Source organism: Zonotrichia leucophrys, chromosome 3 (genome assembly GCF_028769735.1).
Source record: "Zonotrichia leucophrys gambelii isolate GWCS_2022_RI chromosome 3, RI_Zleu_2.0, whole genome shotgun sequence".
Taxonomy (NCBI): Eukaryota; Metazoa; Chordata; class Aves; order Passeriformes; family Passerellidae; genus Zonotrichia; species Zonotrichia leucophrys.
The window spans coordinates 75,622,992-75,641,715 of NC_088172.1; the positions used below are offsets into that span (position 1 = coordinate 75,622,992).

General features: G+C 46.0%; 1 protein-coding gene across 3 annotated transcripts; it reads right to left on the reverse strand.

Moving 5' to 3' along the window:
• Positions 1–86: 86 nt before the first annotated feature.
• Positions 87–13,023, reverse strand: CCDC167 (coiled-coil domain containing 167). Of its 3 annotated transcripts, XM_064708896.1 has the most exons (5): positions 12,581–12,808; positions 12,380–12,468; positions 5,486–5,580; positions 3,027–3,079; positions 87–937 (listed from the first exon to the last, which is right to left on the reverse strand). In XM_064708896.1, exons 2-5 carry the CDS (start codon positions 12,452–12,454, stop codon positions 834–836), a joined length of 327 nt encoding a protein of 108 aa, XP_064564966.1. In that variant the 5' UTR covers positions 12,455–12,468; positions 12,581–12,808; the 3' UTR covers positions 87–833. The 3 variants fall into 3 exon arrangements, with proteins under 3 accessions (XP_064564966.1, XP_064564967.1, XP_064564965.1); XM_064708897.1 differs by lacking the exons at positions 12,380–12,468; positions 12,581–12,808 and adding an exon at positions 12,893–13,023; XM_064708895.1 differs by lacking the exon at positions 12,581–12,808 and having other exon boundaries at positions 12,380–12,544.
• Positions 13,024–18,724: the final 5,701 nt, after the last annotated feature.

The window sequence follows — 18,724 nt, forward strand, 5'->3', positions numbered from 1 at the left end:
GTAAGGAAATAGTAGGATGAGAATAAAGCAGTGACTGAGAAACAGGACAGAACAGGGGGGAAAAAATCCACCAAATAAACAAAACAGGAAATTAAAAGGTCAAATTATTTTATTTAAAGCTTTACAGAAGCACTTTCATCTCTGGGGGTTGATGGTAAATTGTCTTCTGCAAACACTGATTCTCAAAGGCACAAAATGGCTACCAAGCTCTGATGCACTGGAGAGGTAGGCAGATCATCTCACAGCCCAAGCACCCATATCTCAATGTGGATGCTCCCTGCTTGCAGAGATACCTACATGCCATCTGCTTTCGTGGATGTAGGATTCCTTTGGTCCTGGAAGTCAGGGTGGAGGAGGAAGCATCTTTAGCTCAGCTCTGGGAATATACAGAATTGCAACACCTACAGATTACCCTTTGCATCAAGAGCTTGGTCCCTTCAGTTTATGACTGTGTCACAGGAGCCAGGATGTGTATTCCACCTGGGCTGGGCAGAAAGCACCTGTCTGTAATCACAAAGGTCCTCTTCAACAGGGAGTATGTATTGCCTTCCTGGATCAGGCTGCATGGTCCTGACTGTGCTTTGGCTAAGATGGCACCACCTTGAGCTCTGCTTGACCTGATTTCCAAGCACAAGTGTGCTGTGATTTCTGGTTTGTCTCCTGTCCTCCTCAATTTGCAGAGAAAAATCTTCCCTACAACAAGGCTTGGAAACATTAAACAAGAACAGTAATTTGAAATGCTGATCCTCACCCTTGGGGGAGGCATAATGGTGAGAGGAGGAAGAGCTCCTCGCAGGAATCATTTGTTCTGCGGGGAGAATTCTTGAGTGCAATCACATTGTCCAGCAGGCGTAAATAAGAGCAATCAGCAATGCCATGGCCACAGCAAGGGCAGCATTCTTGCGATTTTCCTTACGAAGCACACTCAGTTCTTTCTCTGGGAAACAAACAAAAGACTTGTCTGTGAAGGTTCTTCATGTTACAGCTGCATCTCCTTTCAAAACTCTCTTAAGCACAAAGCTACCTTGGCCACAGGCAAAAAATTTGGGAGCAGTATGCAAATCTGCCAACAGGGTATTGTGCTGAATGGGAAGTAACTACCCAAACTAGTAGAAGCCCTTTCACTTGCTCTCATCCTGACACTCGTGGTAGCTGTGCTTGGGAATACTTCAGTGCCAGACCAGTTCCTGTTGGGAAATGACATTGCTGTAGGCCTCTACTAAGGACAGACTGTCATTAGAATAACTGTGTGTTCCCTAGGAGAATGAAGGGGACAGGAGCGCAGAGAGCTATTTCTACTATCTTCTAGATGTAACAGCCTGGTAGCTCTTTCTAGTGCTAAAATTTAAATACAACTGTAGCCACCTTTAAATGCCGCAGAATCTGTGTTTCCTTACACCTCAGAAGGATCATTGTGGAAAAGGTCTAAACCTGGACACTCTTATTCTGTTCAGTATGAAGCTTTTAGTTTTTTAGAGATAGGTTGCTTTCATTCTCCCTGGTTTACCTTAGAACCACAGATGCAGAGAGAGGAACACAGTGGCTACTTCAAGTATGGAGTCTTGCCAATCTCCATTTCTGTTTGGTTCCCTTTGCCAAAGATGAGAATCCCACTCTTACTAGTTCTCTTCCAGAAAACTTTGCTGGCTGGTACAGGCAAGCAGTGAGGCCTCCAGCCTTACAGACTGCAAGGCCAAACAGCACTAAGTGTGTGTCAGGCAAGGTGGGGTGTGCACTGTCCAGAGGCAGACTGCTTCTGCTGCTGAGTTCATCTGCACAGACTGCACACCTTACTGTCTCTACAGTTTGCACAAGCAGCCTCCAGCAGTTCCCAAGTGGTGTTGGTAATCAAAAGAGACTTTTAGCTGTTCTTTCTGCCCCATTCTTCACCTAATACAAGCACTCTCATGCAGCCACAGAGCAACCTGCTTGAATGTGCAAGGCCACAAAGGAGGTGACAGGGTCACATAACCTCACACACAGCAGGGCCAGCTTGAACGGATGCATGGCCTCAGTGCATCAGCTGGAATAAGGAAGGATTTAGTCAGAGGCCATAGCAGTGATGTCACCATTAGGTGAGGCTGTTGCTGCTGTCTGAGCTGCTGTCACACTGCTCTGCTGATGCCACCAGGGATGGCTGACTGCTGGCTGGTAAAAGGGTGGTAGCAATTTTCAATCTTCTGCTGTCTCTAGTGGTAGGCCCTTAGGGAACAGCTTTCAGTCTGTTTAATGTAACTGTTACTCTTCTGGAAACAGTCCTCTAGCATGAGTTATAATTACAAATTTGCTGGCCATACCCCAGCTTTCAACCCTCTAGACCCAAAAGAATACTTGTGCCTCTCTCCCTCGTGTGAGCTCTGCTGCTTGCACAGCTGCAAAGGACTACCAAGCAGGTAACACACTGATCAATACCTGAAGATGTAACAAAGCAGCACCTCTAGTGGAATGGAAGTCCTGTCAAGCATGGTATCTCAGAAAGGCTTTCATTCTAAGTGTCTCCAGCAGGACTTGCACCAAGGAAGGACCCTGGCTCTCTAGCAGTGCAGGCAGCACATCAGTGTGAATTGCTATGCTCTTGTGCTGAGTGGCCTCATAAATTGATGCAGCAAGAACCTTCCCCAAGGAAGGTATATTTTGCTACACTCCTGATAGCACTTACCTTCTTGCCTAGCAAGCCTCTACTAGGAAAAAAAAAAAAAAGGTTGGGGAGAGGGATGTTAAAAGCTACTCAAGCCAATCTGTTAGCTATGATTATCTAAAGACTGGTAATCTGGGGTGTGTGGAGGGGGACATTTTCTCCCCTTCATTAGCTGATGCTTATTTTTTTCCCTATGGAAGTACAGCTCAAGTAGGAGGATGCAGACTCCTATTATAATATGCTGACTACATTTCCATTAGTTTAGCTCCCTTTGGTTGAAGCTAAATTCAAAGGCAGAAGTCAGAGGTGGCAGGAGCTTGAAGACAAAGCTGAGCTGCAGCACTGATCCCATCCTGCCCAGAGGGACCATTTTTAATGAAGCTCTTACCATAGTTGTCAGCTTTGGTCATTAGTAAGTTTCGCTCTCTCTCCAGTGACTTTCTGTAATGAGAAGAGGAGTTCATTACCTGCGAGGCAGAACACAGCCTATTTCTTTGCTTACATGATGGAAGAGAGACTGTCCCCACTGCGGGGGATATCTGCTCAGAGGATGAGCCCCTCACCCCTCCCTGTTGGAAGGGTGACAGTTTAGAAGTACCCAGTTGTGCAGCAGAAGAGATGCAGCATTTTAGATTATTTTTTCCTTCCCCTAAATTGCTTTCTGTCTCTGCTTTCAGGAGAGCATTGTAGGCAAACAGCTAGAAAGGGCTCTTGGGTCATTTCCCTGCTCCAGTTCCCCCTAGGTGAGGCAGGAAGTCCTGAAACAGCTATGGGATGGGGCAGGGTGCTTATATGCTCTCTGGAGGATCCTTTTCCCCACCACATTGGGCTTAGTGCTCGAATAGCAATTCTTCTCACCATTTGAAGCTGGGATCCCTTTTTCAGAGGTATCCAATTTGCAGAAATTGGTGAACTCAAGGAAACAAACTGAATCCAAGCCCAGTACTAACAGAGTTAAACAACTTGTCATTAGACTGAAGACTCATAATAACAAAAAAGACTAAGTTAGGCCAACCCAGCCCTTGTCTTAAATTGCACAAGATTAATTAATATGCAGATAAAAATATAAACCCAAAATGAAATTCCTGAAAGCAGCAGTGTTTCCATTACGGCAGTGAGGACACGGTCAGTCCTCTCAGACTCCGCACATAAATAAACATGCACTAACAAATTATCTCCTGCTTCAGAGAAGGCAGAAAGTGTAGCAGAGTTTGTTGTTCCCCTTGGGGCACAGCAAGAACAACCTGTAGGAGGAAAGAGATCCAAATCTATGTGTACAGCTAGTTAAGTGTAAGGGAGGGCAAGAAAGCAAGCTACATCAGGAGCAGCAGGAGAGGAAAGGGCTCTAGAAGAAAACTGGGTGGAGGGCAGCCAGTAGGAAGTGAGAAGACAGATTTACCAACATGACTGAGCTGCTACTTAGAAATTTGCCTTGTGAAGAGAGTCAAGGGAAGAAGCTTTGAGAAAGAGACATGGAGAAACCATGACAACTGAACTTTAAAGTGGAAAAGCAGAGCTCCTCTTTGTGTGCTACACATGGAATCGATAATTTTGATCACAGTACCTTCCCTTCAGGGTTTTCCAAAGGGTCTGGAATAGGACAATGGAAGTTCTATTTCCATACAAGCTGTAAAACTCATAGAAGGCCCCAAGAATCTTAATTCATAATTCTTTGCTCTAGGCCCTATATTTCAGTCAGAAACTATCATATATCACATCCTGTCAAGTTCCCACAGCTGTAGGTTTGGTTGTTGGCCACGTAAGCCCCAGATAAAGAATACAGACAGTAACAGGAGAATTTAGGCCAGGAAAGGATTGTTGAGACAAGGAGCTACAGACAAGAGGGACAGGAAGAGACAGGACCCTGTCTAAATATTGATGGGGATATAGAACTCCAGTAAAGGAAGAGGGGGGAATGCAAAGGAGAGTTTTAAGTTTAACAAAGAAGTTAAAGTAAGCCTGATAAATATCAGGGGATGGAGACATCACTATTGCTATGATAATTTCTAATGGGGTTCTACAGGACAGTAGTGTAGAGCAAACACGAGGATCATCAGGACCACTCCCTGGGCTGATGACCGAGCTTCCCAGCCTTTTTTGCTAGGAGCAGAGCAGTAGGGTGCTAGTGACTGAAAAAAATGTCCTCAAGCAGAGAGATTTGAGAATCAGCTGGGACATCTAATTCCCTTGCTTCACACTCAAGAGAAACAGCAGGTTCTGCCTATGTCTACTACAAAATCCAGGCCAAAATCCTTGCCTGACTCCCAGTCTAGAAGCCAACAATTGCTGCCTCTCTGGCAGCCACAGATTTCAGGGGAATTGTCCCTCTTAGCATTCCCAAGAAAAGCCAGTGTGTCAATTCATCCCTACATCCACACACATTAGCAACACAGGCACAGATATTTTCCCTCAGCTGCTTTTGCAGCTGGATCCCAGCCTGGTTTGGCCCTCAGCAGTAGTTGCTGCACATCTCCCTGATTGAACCCAGGTGGCTTCAGCAAGGCTTGAGCAGCAGTGTGCAGAAAACCTTTGCCAGATTCACAGAGCAGGTTCCTAACAGGCCAGGAGCCAGGCCTGCAAATGAACTGGCAAGTTTCAGGCACTACTTGTCTGCTTGTGGCACAGGCTGGAGTCAGGCTGTTAATAAGATACAGCTCTCTCTCTATATCACTGCACTTCTCACAGAGGCAAATTCCCCAAGAAAGCTCCAGGTTGTGGGAAGAGAGTTGTGTCATGGGAATGTCACACATTCCCACCCCTTCAAGAGCCCTTGCTTGGTGCTACAGCAGGATGACAGCTAAGCTGAAGTGCACACACTCAGCTGTGTAAGGAGCTGGTCAGCAATACCTTCCTTCGGGGCTGAGCTTCTCCCTGCGCAGCTTCAGGTCCACCTCTTCCATGCTCTGTCTGCAGCGCGCCAGCTTCTCCTCCAATCCATCAATCTGAAAAACACCACTCCAGTCACCATCATTTCTTCTCCCAGCTTACAAGGACTCATCCCCATGCAGATGTGGCAGTTCAGCTACTAGTCCTCCCCAGATTTGTGTAGAGATCACAGCACAGAGAACTCATCATCTCCCAGCTCAGCCTGTATTCTAGCCCAGACAACTGTAACATCTTCACCCCAGACACAGCCAAGCCAGCCCTGACACTGCCTGTTGTGTGGCTGGCCAGCACCCTTTTGCCAGATCTGATCCTGTTCCAGCCTGCTCTAGTTTCTTTGCACGTGGGTCTACAAGGAAAGGTGTGATCTTAGGTATCTTTATGCAATTAGAGGATAAAAGGAGAGACACTGGCCTAAACCAAAGCCTGAGGGACAGGGTCTTATGTTAGCACTGTGAATGGATGCATAAATCTGCAAAGCACCCCCAGCTGTCTGGTTGGGTGAAGAGGGAAGAAAAGAATACTTCCAGTCTCTTTTACCCAGCAAAATCTACAACAACAACAGGAGTCTGCACAGTATGGTCAAGAGAGCATTTGCCACTGCCTCTTCAACCTGTACCAAGTGTTGGCAGCAACAAGTTTCTGTGCAGAAAAACACTGGTTATCTCCTTGTGTCTCTTCATCAAGTATCCCAACAGCCACCCCTGTGTCTTCCTGTGGAGGGCAGCAACCACAGCTAGGCACAGGAGGGTTCATTTCCTTGAGGGGATCCTACCATAGGCAACAGTTCTGGGAATCTTTCCTCTCTTCTGCCTGGCAACCACAGCATAGACATCTCAAGGAAAACTTTGTCTTTCAAGCTTGCTTCCAGCAGGGAAACAGCAGGCTAATCAGACAACATGAACACAATAACCTAGCCTGAAAGAAAACGGCCTCGGTGCACTAAGGTGGCAGTGACCTCTCTTTTGAGCTACATAGTGCAACGCTGCTGCTGTGCCTGGTTCTCCAGGGAAGGCCCAGGCTGGCAGCACGGCCTCCCTGTGGTGGCAGCTTTCACACACCAGACACTAAGAGGCAGCACAGTGCCGGCTAAAGGTGGAATGAGCTGCCTGGACACCAGCCTCAGAAGCAGCCCAGAGCACACACACACTCATAAACAGTAATAAGGGAAACAAAATCAAAGGTAGTGATCCTTAATTATTGCTGCTTTGGGATCAGCTCTGTTCTGATCAGCTCCTGTTAATGAGCTCATTAACAATCTCACACCTTCTGCTCAGGAAAAGCAGGTAAGCATTTTAACTAAGCAGGACTGGAGAGAAGAGGCTTGACATAAAGCAGACCATGAAAAGAAGTTTAACCAGTCAGTTAAATAGTCTGGAAGAGGCACAGCAGAGCTGGGGAGAGGGACATATAAGAAGGCTCAAATAAATCTTTGATTTATCAGATAGCGATCTCAAAGTCCTGGGCTATTAGGCAATTCTGCCAGTGCTCAAGATGCCAAACTCCCCAGAGGCACATGCACAGCTTCCTGAGCCCAAGGGGAGCACCAAGGCTTGTCACTGATCCCAAAGCTCAGGGAATAGCACTTCTGTTGTTGGCAATGCTTGGTTTTGCCTGGATGAGGATAATTGTCCTCCTCCCTTTCCAGCTGTGCCACTTAAGGATGTTAACTGTAGCTGCTCATCGCCATGTCACGCACTACAGCTCAGCAGGATGCATTGCCCCAGTCTGCTTCAGGGCCAAGAAAGGGCTTCACCCAGGCCAGCTCCGACCACACTTATCAGCAAGTTACTTTAAGTATCACTGTGGTACAGCAGAGGTGGGGTGTTGGTGCAGTGAAATTTAAGGATTACCATCTCCCTCACCAGTTCTTACCATTTGCAAATGGCAGTGTCTGCTCCCTTAGCTGTTGGAAACCCTCACGTGCACACACAGGAAAAGATGCTTCAGCATGTGTTACCTGGCTCCTCCTTAGCCTGTTAAATTATTACAGTGCACCGTGGCTTCTCTGGAAATATATTTTAAAAAAATGCTAAATAATACATTAAAGAATTAATGAGAGCTTTACTCAGTCAGCTGCCAACCCCACCACTAAATTATCCATGCTATTGCACTCCAATCCTCTCCTCCATGCCTGCTCCTCCTAGCTGGCAGTTGCTCTCACTAGTACATTCTCTGCCCATACTTCTCTCATTTCATGAGATTTAACAAGAGTATATTCTGCCCAACTTTGTCAGTGCTTTCACTTTCTGCTGACTAAAAATCTCCAGATTCCACATAATACTTTAAAGTTTCAACTGGTTTTACTGCTCTTAAATCAAACCCCAAGTTTGGGTCCCCTGCTGGAGAGCAATAATTTGCTAATAAACCACATGCCCCAGAACTGCACCATCAGCTGTGCTGAGCTGGGGGCACAAGGGATAAAAAATAACCAGAAAAAAAAAGAAAAAGCAAGCAAGGAAGATTGCTGAATGAACAAAATACTTTTCTTTCAGAATCTCAATACTTCTTTTCTTCTGACTAGCCTGGGTTATTAGGGGTTATAAGGAAGGACAAGAGTGGGGATTCACAGATGTTATCCATTCACTGTGCCTCAGTTTCACCACTTATAAATTAAGACAATAAATTCTGCCTCCTGAAGGCAGCTCATTTGAATAAGAAGCCTCAGACACCAACCCAAACTATGGGCAGAGCACTATCTTGATATGTCAATGCCATTGCCTTGCTTGGCATTTAGGAGCTGCTCCTGCAAGCCAGGAGTCTCTCAGCAACTCAGCCATCCAAGTAACTCTTCACTGCAGAACAAAAGAAATACAGAAAAAGAAAATAAGCACAAGGAGAAAAATCAGAGTAATATCTGGGAACTACAGATTACTCTCTGGGCTGCTAAGGAAACTCCTGGTGGGGGGGGTATAGTCTAAAATTGTAGCACAAGAAAATCTGTAGGGCTTTGCCCTAATTCCCTGCTACAGCTATCCCTCCAGGAGAGCAATCCTAGAAGCAGGTGCTCACCTGAGCTTGCTGTGGATGGAAAGCTTTCCCTCCTACTAAATAATATGTGGGGTTAGTTGGGGTACATACCTGGGCACAATGGAAGCCCAGAGGAAAACAAGGAGCCAAGCTTGCTTAGCTGAACCACCCTTGCACTTCACATTTGCATTATCTCTTTAGTGACAATCTCAGCACGGTGCTTCCTAAGTTGCAAAGATGAACCTCTCCTCCTTTTAGCTCTCCTTTCCTTGAAGGGGATCCTCTGAGACAGAGCTGAAATGCAGCAAGCAGAAAGCTCACATGACAGCTCCTCAGGTTCACACAGATGGTAACAGGGACACAGGACTTCATTCACAGCAACATCTTTAAGTAGTTCCAGTTAAAAAGGAGGAAGGAAACATGTGCTTCACATCCAGGCAGCAGATCTGGGCACACAGAGCTGCCCTTCTGAAGCTCCTCAGGAGACAGTGCAGAAAGTCAAGTCCCAGCAGCTTTGGATGCACACAGGGATCTAAGACCAGATGCCTCCTTTGCTCCACAGGTATGACAAGACATTCAGCTACTTTTGATGAATTCTGGCAAGACCTGCCCATGATATGGAAACCTTTTTAAACTAGAGAGACCCTGGAATGGATTTCAATCCAAACTGACTTACATGCTTATTACAAATTCCATTTGTTGGGACCATCTTGGGCAGAGAGCCCAAAATGGCTCACATAAAGGCAGAGAGAAAGAGAGAAGTGAAAAAGAAGCAGGTTTGCTTATAGAATTGAGCTGGATCCCATTTAATACATTTTGTAGCGAATTAATGAAAGCTTTCTTTCCAGCAGAAAGGCTAAAAGCGCTTTTCAAGAACTGGCATCCACCCTCCGCTTTCATGAATTCCCTAATTAAGATACTGGCAAAGAGCCATATCACACATACGTTGACATCCAACAGCATTAGGTAATGAGGTTTTCATCTTCTGACCCTCATAAAACAGATCAAAGCCAACTGAAGAGGTAGGGGCAAAGAAAAAACCCCTTCCCTGAGCAGTCTTTACATGCCTTGTCACCTGCCAGCACACTTGAGCTGTTCTTTCACAGAAGAATTAATGGTTTCTGCATCCACAAATTTGGCTGGATTATTAAAATCAGTCCAGCAGAGACAAATTTTGTTTAAATTCAAGTGCTAACTTGCTGTTCATGGACACACTTTCATTTTCTCCATGCTCTTGGAATCATTTTGCACGCTGGAAAATCATTTCACAGACATGCCGCCCACAGCATGCTTGGAAATATTTACCAGACAAGCTGAGGATGATCCACCAGCAAAGATGGCTCCTACAGAACAACCCTGTGTGCTGCTAAAGGAGGAAAGGCTGGATCCTACCTCCACCTCCTCCTTCAGCTTTGCAGGCACCATCTCGTTAGTCAGCCCATCCTGCCTCAGCGCAGAGCCGCGGCTTTGCAGGACCGCACACAGGCGTGGCCACAGAGCAGTGAGCCACATCTTCAAAACTTCTGCCTGAACAGCTTCACTGAGCACAAACTGTGTCAGCCTTATCCCTATTCTTTATGTTCCTCCACAGACACTGATCAGCCATTGTCCTGCCAGAAGCAGCAACACATGTAACAATATTTACAGAAGCACACATGCAACATTTTGCTGCCCAGGCACTGCCTTTAATGGACTTTTCTGCTTCTCTGATATTTTTTTTCAGTTGTTGCCTGAGCCACAAGTATATTTTTAGTGGTTACAATATTCTTTGGTGAGAAGTTTCACAGCAGGTTATGGGAAGAACCAACCCCTCCTGTTTGTTCTGAACTTGTCAGCTGCTGGTTTCATTTGATAGCCCTAACTTTGTATTGACAATGTATGTTCATTCTTTGTTTAAAGCTACAAATAGCATGCAGAGGCTATAGGCCTATGTTGGGTCCCTTGCAGTCATATTGTCCAGCTTAAAAGGACTTGAAATGCTTGGTAGTTTCTTGCATAAAGCTCTCCACACCTCTGGTCATCCTTGTCACTCTCTCGAGTTAATTTCATTTTCACTATTTTGGTACAAAATGGACCAGTCTTGCCAGTTTCATTTTCCTGATGAATTTCCTGAAGCAAGTCCTAGGCAGCTCAGCATTGTCAATAGGGCTGCCTGTCAAAAGACTAGAGCTATATGAAAGAAGTGGCACGAATTTAAACCAACACAACATTATGGAGAGCCATTTATATCCATTTAAACCAGATCATATCAATTACACCTGCAATTTGTAAGTGCAAGGTAATCTGATAAGTGTCCATATAGAAAATTGCATTCATTTAGCATCATGACTTCAGTTAAACAAGCATGACTCTGCCTAGATGAGGCCTTTCAAAGCTAGTCATGCATCACACCACATTAAGACTTGTTTGAAAAGTTTTCTTTACAATCATAACATAGCTCAGAAGGTTATACTGAACAGAGTAATTTTAACTTATGAATCAAGTATCATGGTTGTCATGCAAACTAAAACACAGCCCTCTTTTCCTCTGGCTTAAAGGCAGTTTTTTTCCTTCCTCCCTACCCTCTCTTCAGTAGTGTTCTCATCACTGCAAGTGGAAAGAATTTTATCTAGTAGTAGTGTCTTTGCACTGTGCTCCTTCCAGACAGGAGATTTTTACCTGTAACACACAAAAAGGAGTAGTTCTACAATCCCTTCAAAACTAGTATGTTCCATCCTGAAAACTTGTAAAAATCACCCCAAAACTTAATCTAAAGCTACTACAAGTCCTCAAACACTTTGCAGGAATTTTCTGTGGCAGCTAAAATCAGTCCCTTTTCATTCTGTGAACAGCAGGTCCCTAAGAGGCTGAGCCATTTTGCCACCTCTCTTTTTGTAAGGTAGACCCTACCATTTCAACATTTTTTGTCTACCACTTCTCAAACCATAACCACAAAAAGCCAAAAAAAAAGCACAAACAAAAAAACCAACAAAAAAAAAACCCAACAGAAAAATACTGTTCAATTCTCCCTGGTAGGCTCACCAAAGGAAGCCTGGACAGTCAGCACACTCCTCTGGACTCCCTTTGGTGGTTATATTTGGGTTAGAGTGCCCAGAACTGTGTTTCTCTAATGCAAGCCTAACCAATGAAACACACCAGATAATCATAAACCAAACTCCCATTCCACACAGCAGGATGAGAGGGGATCTCATCAATACAATATAAATATCTTAAAGGTGGGTGTGAAGAGGTTGGTGCCAAGCTCTTTTCACTGGCACCCATTGACATGATGAGGAGCAATGCCTGTAAACCAAAACAGGAAGTTCCAGCTCAATGTGAGGAAAAAACCTTTTTACACTGAAACAGACCACTGGAACAGGCTGCTCCAGCAGGCTGTGGGGTCTCCCTCTCTGGCGACATTCAAAATCTACCTAGTCACATTCCTGTGTGATATGCTCTAGGTGACCCTGCCCTGGCACGGGGGTTGGACGAGATGATATCCTGAGGTCCTTTCCAGCCCTAAGGAGTCTGTGACACTCACCTTAATGTTACTAGCTGGTGACACATATATGTCACCATATATGTGGTGAAACACACCCTGCCATTTCCCTGGCCGTTCCATTCTGGTTACATTGGTCTGTTGTGCATGTGCTCACCTGAAAACACTTCAGGGCAGAGAGGTGACCAGTGAGACTCACTGAATGAATTGTGCCCCATTGCAGCCATTTGTGAGGAACATTCAGGATTTACTGTCCCCACAGTAGCCAAACCCTCAGACCCGAACTCAAACAGACTTGAGTCCAGACAGCACTGTTCAGCACAGGAGCCAGGAAGACATGCACTTCAGGGAGACCTTAACTAACACAACTCAGGTTGTTTACAGAAAGACAAAGCTTCAGCAGAGCTTACCAGCAGCCCTCCTGCCACCCAGGAGATCACAGTGGCACAGAACGGGTAAGATTTGAAGGCACCACAGTGCTCCATCTGCTCCAACCTCCCTGCTCAAGAAGAGCCATTCTCAAGCACATGGCACAGGTGCAATCTCCAGTGAGGGAGACACAGACAAACACCCAAGCACAATGAAAAGGCAGCCGTAGAAGGAAGACATACTCTTGAAATCCAGCCTTTCCCCTTTCTCCTCGCTGTGAATCACAGGCCCCTCACATGTCAGTTTATCACTGGGCTCCCCTCAAGTAGCAGCAGCACACTGCTGACTTCCAGCGCCGCACGCACACAACGGGCTGGTGGTCACGGCCCGCCTCAGCACCCCCACGGGCGCACACACACACCCACGGCCCCTCACGGCATTGGCTCAAGGGCTCGGCAGGAGCAAGGACACCGCACGCCATCGCTTAAAGCGGGAGTAAGGCTGTGGCTCCAAAGCCCCCGCCAGCCCGGCCGCAGCCAACACACCCCCCTCACCTCCCGGGCCACGCTGGGCCCTGCTCGCCGCCTGCCCATGGTCCGGCCCCGCCCGCCGCGCATGCGCAGGTGCGCCCCGTGCGCCGCCGCCCTGGAGCGGGGCCGCGCTGGGCCGAGCTGGGCTGGGCTGAGCTGGGCTGGGCGGGTGCCATGTTGGGAAGGGCCAGGCTGCCTGCCCGCGCCCTTGGAGCCGCTGCCCCGGGACCGGGTCTGGCCCTGCGAGCCCGCTTGGGTCGCTCCGACACGCCGAGGGCGAGGGGCAGCCAGGGCACTGCCTCCCGCGTTGTGCCACTGCCGGCCCATCCTGCTCTGTCCTCTAGTGGTAGCGGATGAGGGTTGGCTGCGGGAGGACCTGCAGGCTGGGAAGCTGAGGTGAGACTTCTTGGTCATGCCTGGTCCTGCCTCTCCGCCCCTCAGGGACCCCTCGGGTGCTGCCTGGGCAGATCCGAAGTGATCACTTGGTTTTCCCGCAGGTGGAGCCAGCGCATTCCTGGGCACTCCAGACCAGGGCTTGTAGTGCCGGGGGTCACTCAGGAAAAAGGCAACCTCGGAAATACCAGGCAAACCCAGAACACAGGCTGCTTTGTGGCGTGTTGGGATAAATGAGAATTTTTTGGGGCATCAGGAGGGATTTATTCACTGAAAGGGTTGTCAAGCATTGGAACAGGCTGCCCAGGGAGGTGGTGAAGTCACCATCCCTGGAGGTGTTGGGGAAAAGATGATGTGGAGCACAGTGTCGTGGTCTAGTTGACAGGATGGTTTTTCATTACAGGTTGGACTCAGAGGTCTTTTCCAACCTAATTGATTCTGTGATTGTCTTATTCAGATTGTCCTTGTGGCTTCCTACTCAAACGCTAGCGTTGTGCTAAAGCAGCTGAGGAAAAACTGGCTGTGATCGACCTGGAAATAGCACTTTGTGCATGCCAGCTAGTTCAGTGCAAGATACTAATCATGATGTTACATATGCATGACAACACTTGTTCTGACCAAGAGAGCTTTTTATGAAACACTGAAATCTTGTATTAAAAAAAAAAAGCCAACACCACTGATGTGCATCTGTCTTCAGGGTAGGACATGGCTGCTACATGACAGAGAGCAGCAGTGCTATTTGCTGGCAAAAATGAAGGCTGGGCAGCAGCACCATTTATTAGACATACAGACTGAATTTTCATTTTGACTAAATACCCTCTGCTGACTGAAATTTTGCTAGAACTGCGGGAGTGCAGATGTGTGCCACACAAGCAGTGATAATACTGATACCTAATTAGTGTGTTTCATTTTTCTTTCAAACATCCCCCTCCCCCCCTTTCTTAATTTTTACTGTGGGAGATAGCATGTGTTGGTAACAGCATCACTCTCATTTTATGTCTGGAGAAAAATGAGGGACAGCTGGACTCTTTTCTGCTTCCCAATGTGGTACTTGACTCTATGCAACAGAGTCTGTACTTCGGAACCCAAAGGAGCCAGAACTCGCATCTCCAAGCTGAGACACTGTGAGATAACTGCTTTCCAAGTCAGAAGGCAGTAAAGAAGCTGAGTTGGACCCAGCCAGCAGCCCTGGAGAAGCACAACATCAGGGGGAGAGGGAAAATGAAAAAGTGGGAGAATGTTATTTTTTCCCATCTTAGACAGAAGACTTGATTAGTGAGTGTAAATACAATCTAAAAATGCATAGAGGTTTGAAGAAACCCATCTGTTATGGTTTACAATGGGCTGAAATAGCCATTAGTTCTACAGAAAGCATTTTCTCCTTCACAAAGGTGAGTATTGATTCAGGGGAGGACTGTCAATTCTCACATACACTTCTCTACAGAGAGACAAACATGCAGCATTTTGTGGGCAGATGACTGTGACCTTTGTTGTCACATCTTTTGGGAAGACAGAAAAGGGGAACTGGCTCCTCCCTCACAAGCAAACCCCCATTCCCACCATTGCAAGCAGCAGTTTTCAATTCATGCATTACTCCTCCTGGCACCCCTAAGTCCAGCAAGCTGATAACCTCATTATGCCTGTTACCTGGTCTTGAGTCACCTGGTTCTGCCCTCAGCTGGCACCTTTTCTTCATCCATCCCTGTTATGTCTTCATTTCCTATGTAATGTCATTCATGTCATCTACGTGCTAATGCAAGAAAGAAAAACTTCCTTTTCCTCTGCAAATTTATGGTATTTTTCTTCTTGAAACATGAAGGACAGATCTGGGGGTTTTTCACATGCAATGACATCAGCTTCCGTGATTTAGAATATTCACGGACAAGAGTACGAGTTTGAATTTCTCCATATCAAGCAGCTGCTACTGTCAACATGCATATCTAAGCTGGAAATCAAAAGTTTTTAGCTTTGAGAGCATATTATGGAACACACCTCCTGCAAGAAAGGTGGGAGGAAAAGAATGAAATGATTTTCAGTAGGCTCTGGAATGGGATGGTCTAACAGAAAGCCTGTGAGAGAAAGGTGCAGGATGCGATGACATACAGGCGGGCACCAAGTAACATATCCAGTAATGAGTTTGGATATGGTCCTGGGGAGACCCTGCTCAGTGTCCCTGATTGTGCTGTCCCTACTGCGTTCTTGCAGCCAAAATGAGTGACAAAGTGGTGTTAGAAATGAAAAATACACAAGTGTCAGCCTTAAAGGAACATTCAGGAGACACTGCACTATGTGTCCAGAGGCAGGATCAGATACACTGATGCCACTCAAGCAGTTGTTTTCCTTACCCGTGCATAACACAGCAGGAATGCTGGCACCTCCTCAGCACCTGTTACACTGCTCATTGACTGGCAGCAGGGAAGGTTTGTCTCCTCTCTGTAACCTAATTGAGCTTGTTACATCTTGGCCTATTCTCAGCACACATGGGGAGCAATTGATCAGCATCTTCTAACAACCTTATGTATTTGAGGTTCATTATCATATGCCCTCTTCAGTTTTCTTCCTGTTAGGCTCAGTCCTCTTCTTTCAATCCTGTGCATTTTGCACCTCTTATAGTGTTTGTTACCATTCTCCCATCCAAACCTAGACATCCTATCTAACTTGGGTGTATTGAAAAAGCAAAAAATTATCCCCTTTGTCTTATAGGCGGTATGCCCTACTGATGCAGAAGGAAATTTGTCTCTTAATTCAATACTTTCACAATGGCAATTCATATATGGTTCACAGCCCTGTAACTTCTCAATGTTTCCTCAGTGCTGAAGTCTAGGTAGGTGTTACCCTATACACTATTACCCAATTTCTTTATTGGTGCATTTAATTTCTTCCCCTTCTCAGTTCAGTATTTTGCATCAGTTTTATGAAATTTTAGCTGGCTGAATGTGAGCTATTTCTCCATTTTGCTAAAATATTTTTTCCCTATTGTGCCTTCTTGCATGATCTTCCAACTATGAAGCCAACTATGCATTTTATAAATATACTTTATTTGATTATCCAAGTCACTGGAGAAACCAGTTGATAGATCTGTTCTTTGTAAGTCCTCCTGATCTGATGATAAACTACTGATAACTAGTTTCAGAGTGTATACTATGACAAATATTGTTTCAAAAACCTTACTACACATCAGGATAGTCTGCATTGCTGGGCTTGCTCTCTCTACTATTTCAGTTACTGTGACAAAGAAAGCTAAACAGTTTGCATTATTTGTTCTTGGTTTTTCTCTGCTGGCTTTTTTGAATTACCTGATTATCTTTAAGTGATAACAAATTGATTATTTAATAATTTTTTCCACATTTATTGAGGAGACGGGAAAGTAATGACTGAGGAATCAAAGTTTTCAGGAAGGTTTAGGAGCACTTGCTGATTTTTATCGGGGCAGTGATGACTTTGAGGGTAATTTAATAGAACAGACATTAAGTCTTCACTACTAATTAAGTCTTTACTAGTAAATTAAGCAACATCAGGAAACGTTCCTAGAATACAAACTCAATCATCAGATTTAAGTGTCAGCATACCCCCAAATGATTTTATTTGGTCCCAGTAGGACTGTTTCAGACAATTTCCAGGCATGATTTGGGAGTTATAGGCAGAGGACCATTCCCAATGGGCTGCTCAATGAGGTCATGGTTTCAGAGGTGAAGAGAGTTTAATACTATGGATGTGAGCCATTTGGTGCTGGTTTACAGGATGTATCTAGGACAATGTTCTTGGGCACTCCTGATTTACTACCTTCCTACCTCTTTTTGCATTCTCCATCTGCAAGATTCACTGTGCTTTGTAAGGACAAATGAATCAGTCCTCTGACAAGTCTGAGAGGAAGCTGAGGCCAGATGTCTCACTTTATTGATGTGAGGCAGTATCTGACCCAATCTTCACAGCAATGAAGTGGCTGGGCTAGCACTGAATCAGGGGCCTGACCTCTTATGCTTGGCTATTCCATGGGCAGCAGCCCTTTGTGTCCCAAGCACATCCTTCCCCAGCTTGTTAGGCAATGTCTCAATGGGCCATGAGAGAGGAGGGGACCTTCCAGGAACCTTCTGAGAACAGGTGTCCCCCAGCACAGTAAGTGTCCAGCTCTAGCCCAGTGTTATGTCTTCTCTCCCTGGCCACTGGGGGCACAGAAGGAAGGAGATCTCTGTGCTGTGTCGATGGAGAAGCATCTCTGCAGGGAAAAGCAGAGGTGAGAGCAGGCAGGGTGAGCTGGCCTCTGTCTGTATACTTGCACCTGTAAAGAGATGGAGGGAAGCATCTTGATGCTGAAGGCAGCCAGGAATGGGGAATCCCTGGGACATGATGACTCCCAACACATTGGAATAAGTAGATTTCTCTGGGGCAGAGGTTGTGTGTTCACCTCCTGGGGGAAACAAAAACTAAGTGCAAACAAGGCAGACAACAAGCTGAGACGTGCTGTGAGCTAAAACTCAGCTATGGAGCTTAATTATTCCCCCACTTCCCTCTTGTAGGACCAACATATAAATTCCCTGCCTTCTCCCCAAGCTCTATTAGCAGGGATGAAATTGCCTCTTTGCAATGATGACCAGGGGACAAAAATTCCAGTGCAGACATGTCTGCCCCTACCAGCAAAGACAGTAAAATTAAACTCCACCAGGGAGCAGAAGAGCAACAAAAAGCACTGTCAGATTTCAGATGTTTGAAAGATGCTTCTGTAGTGTGGGATGTTTATTTCCTCTGGGAAGATAAATATTGAGAATCCAATGGACTGCATCTTCAGTTTGCGTGCATCATGTTCTCTGCTTCCACCTTGATGGGCTTCACACACATTCTGGGAACAGCTTGAGATGATAGAATTAATTAAATGAAATTAATCAAAACAACCTACCGGAGACAAAACTGGCATCGGTGAAATGCAGAGTTGGACCAAGAAGGGATTCTGTAGTTCAGGCTGATGCCTGCCCTCATCAATAGATTCTGTTTGGATGAAAGCCTGTGTCACATACAGCTCAGTCAAACATGAGGGGCTCTCAGGAGCTGTGTGTCTCATGCGAGAGCACGTCTGTCCGTGCAGTGCAGTAATTGTGCTGGGAACAGATGGAGTCCTGCTTTGCATAGAGCCAGGCACAGCGTGGAATCTCAGATCTCGCTTTGATGCTGAATGAAGCTGAACTCCAAATCGTGGTGTGTTAATGCAGAGGACGCAGGAGAACTGGAGCAATGGCTTTTAGAGATGTGATCTAAGAGGGTTCCATGGGTCCAGTGGATGTGTCCCACTCTGCAGACCTGGAAACAGAGGTACAGATTTGCCCAAATGGATTACAGAAATTGGAGATTCCCTTCTGATTTAGTCTCTGCCCATTACCCCAGCACATGTCAACCCAGCTGTTCTTATGCCAGGTACCAGTTTGGAGGCATTCTTTTGGGTCTGTCCCAGTAATTTTTGTTCTATGCTTT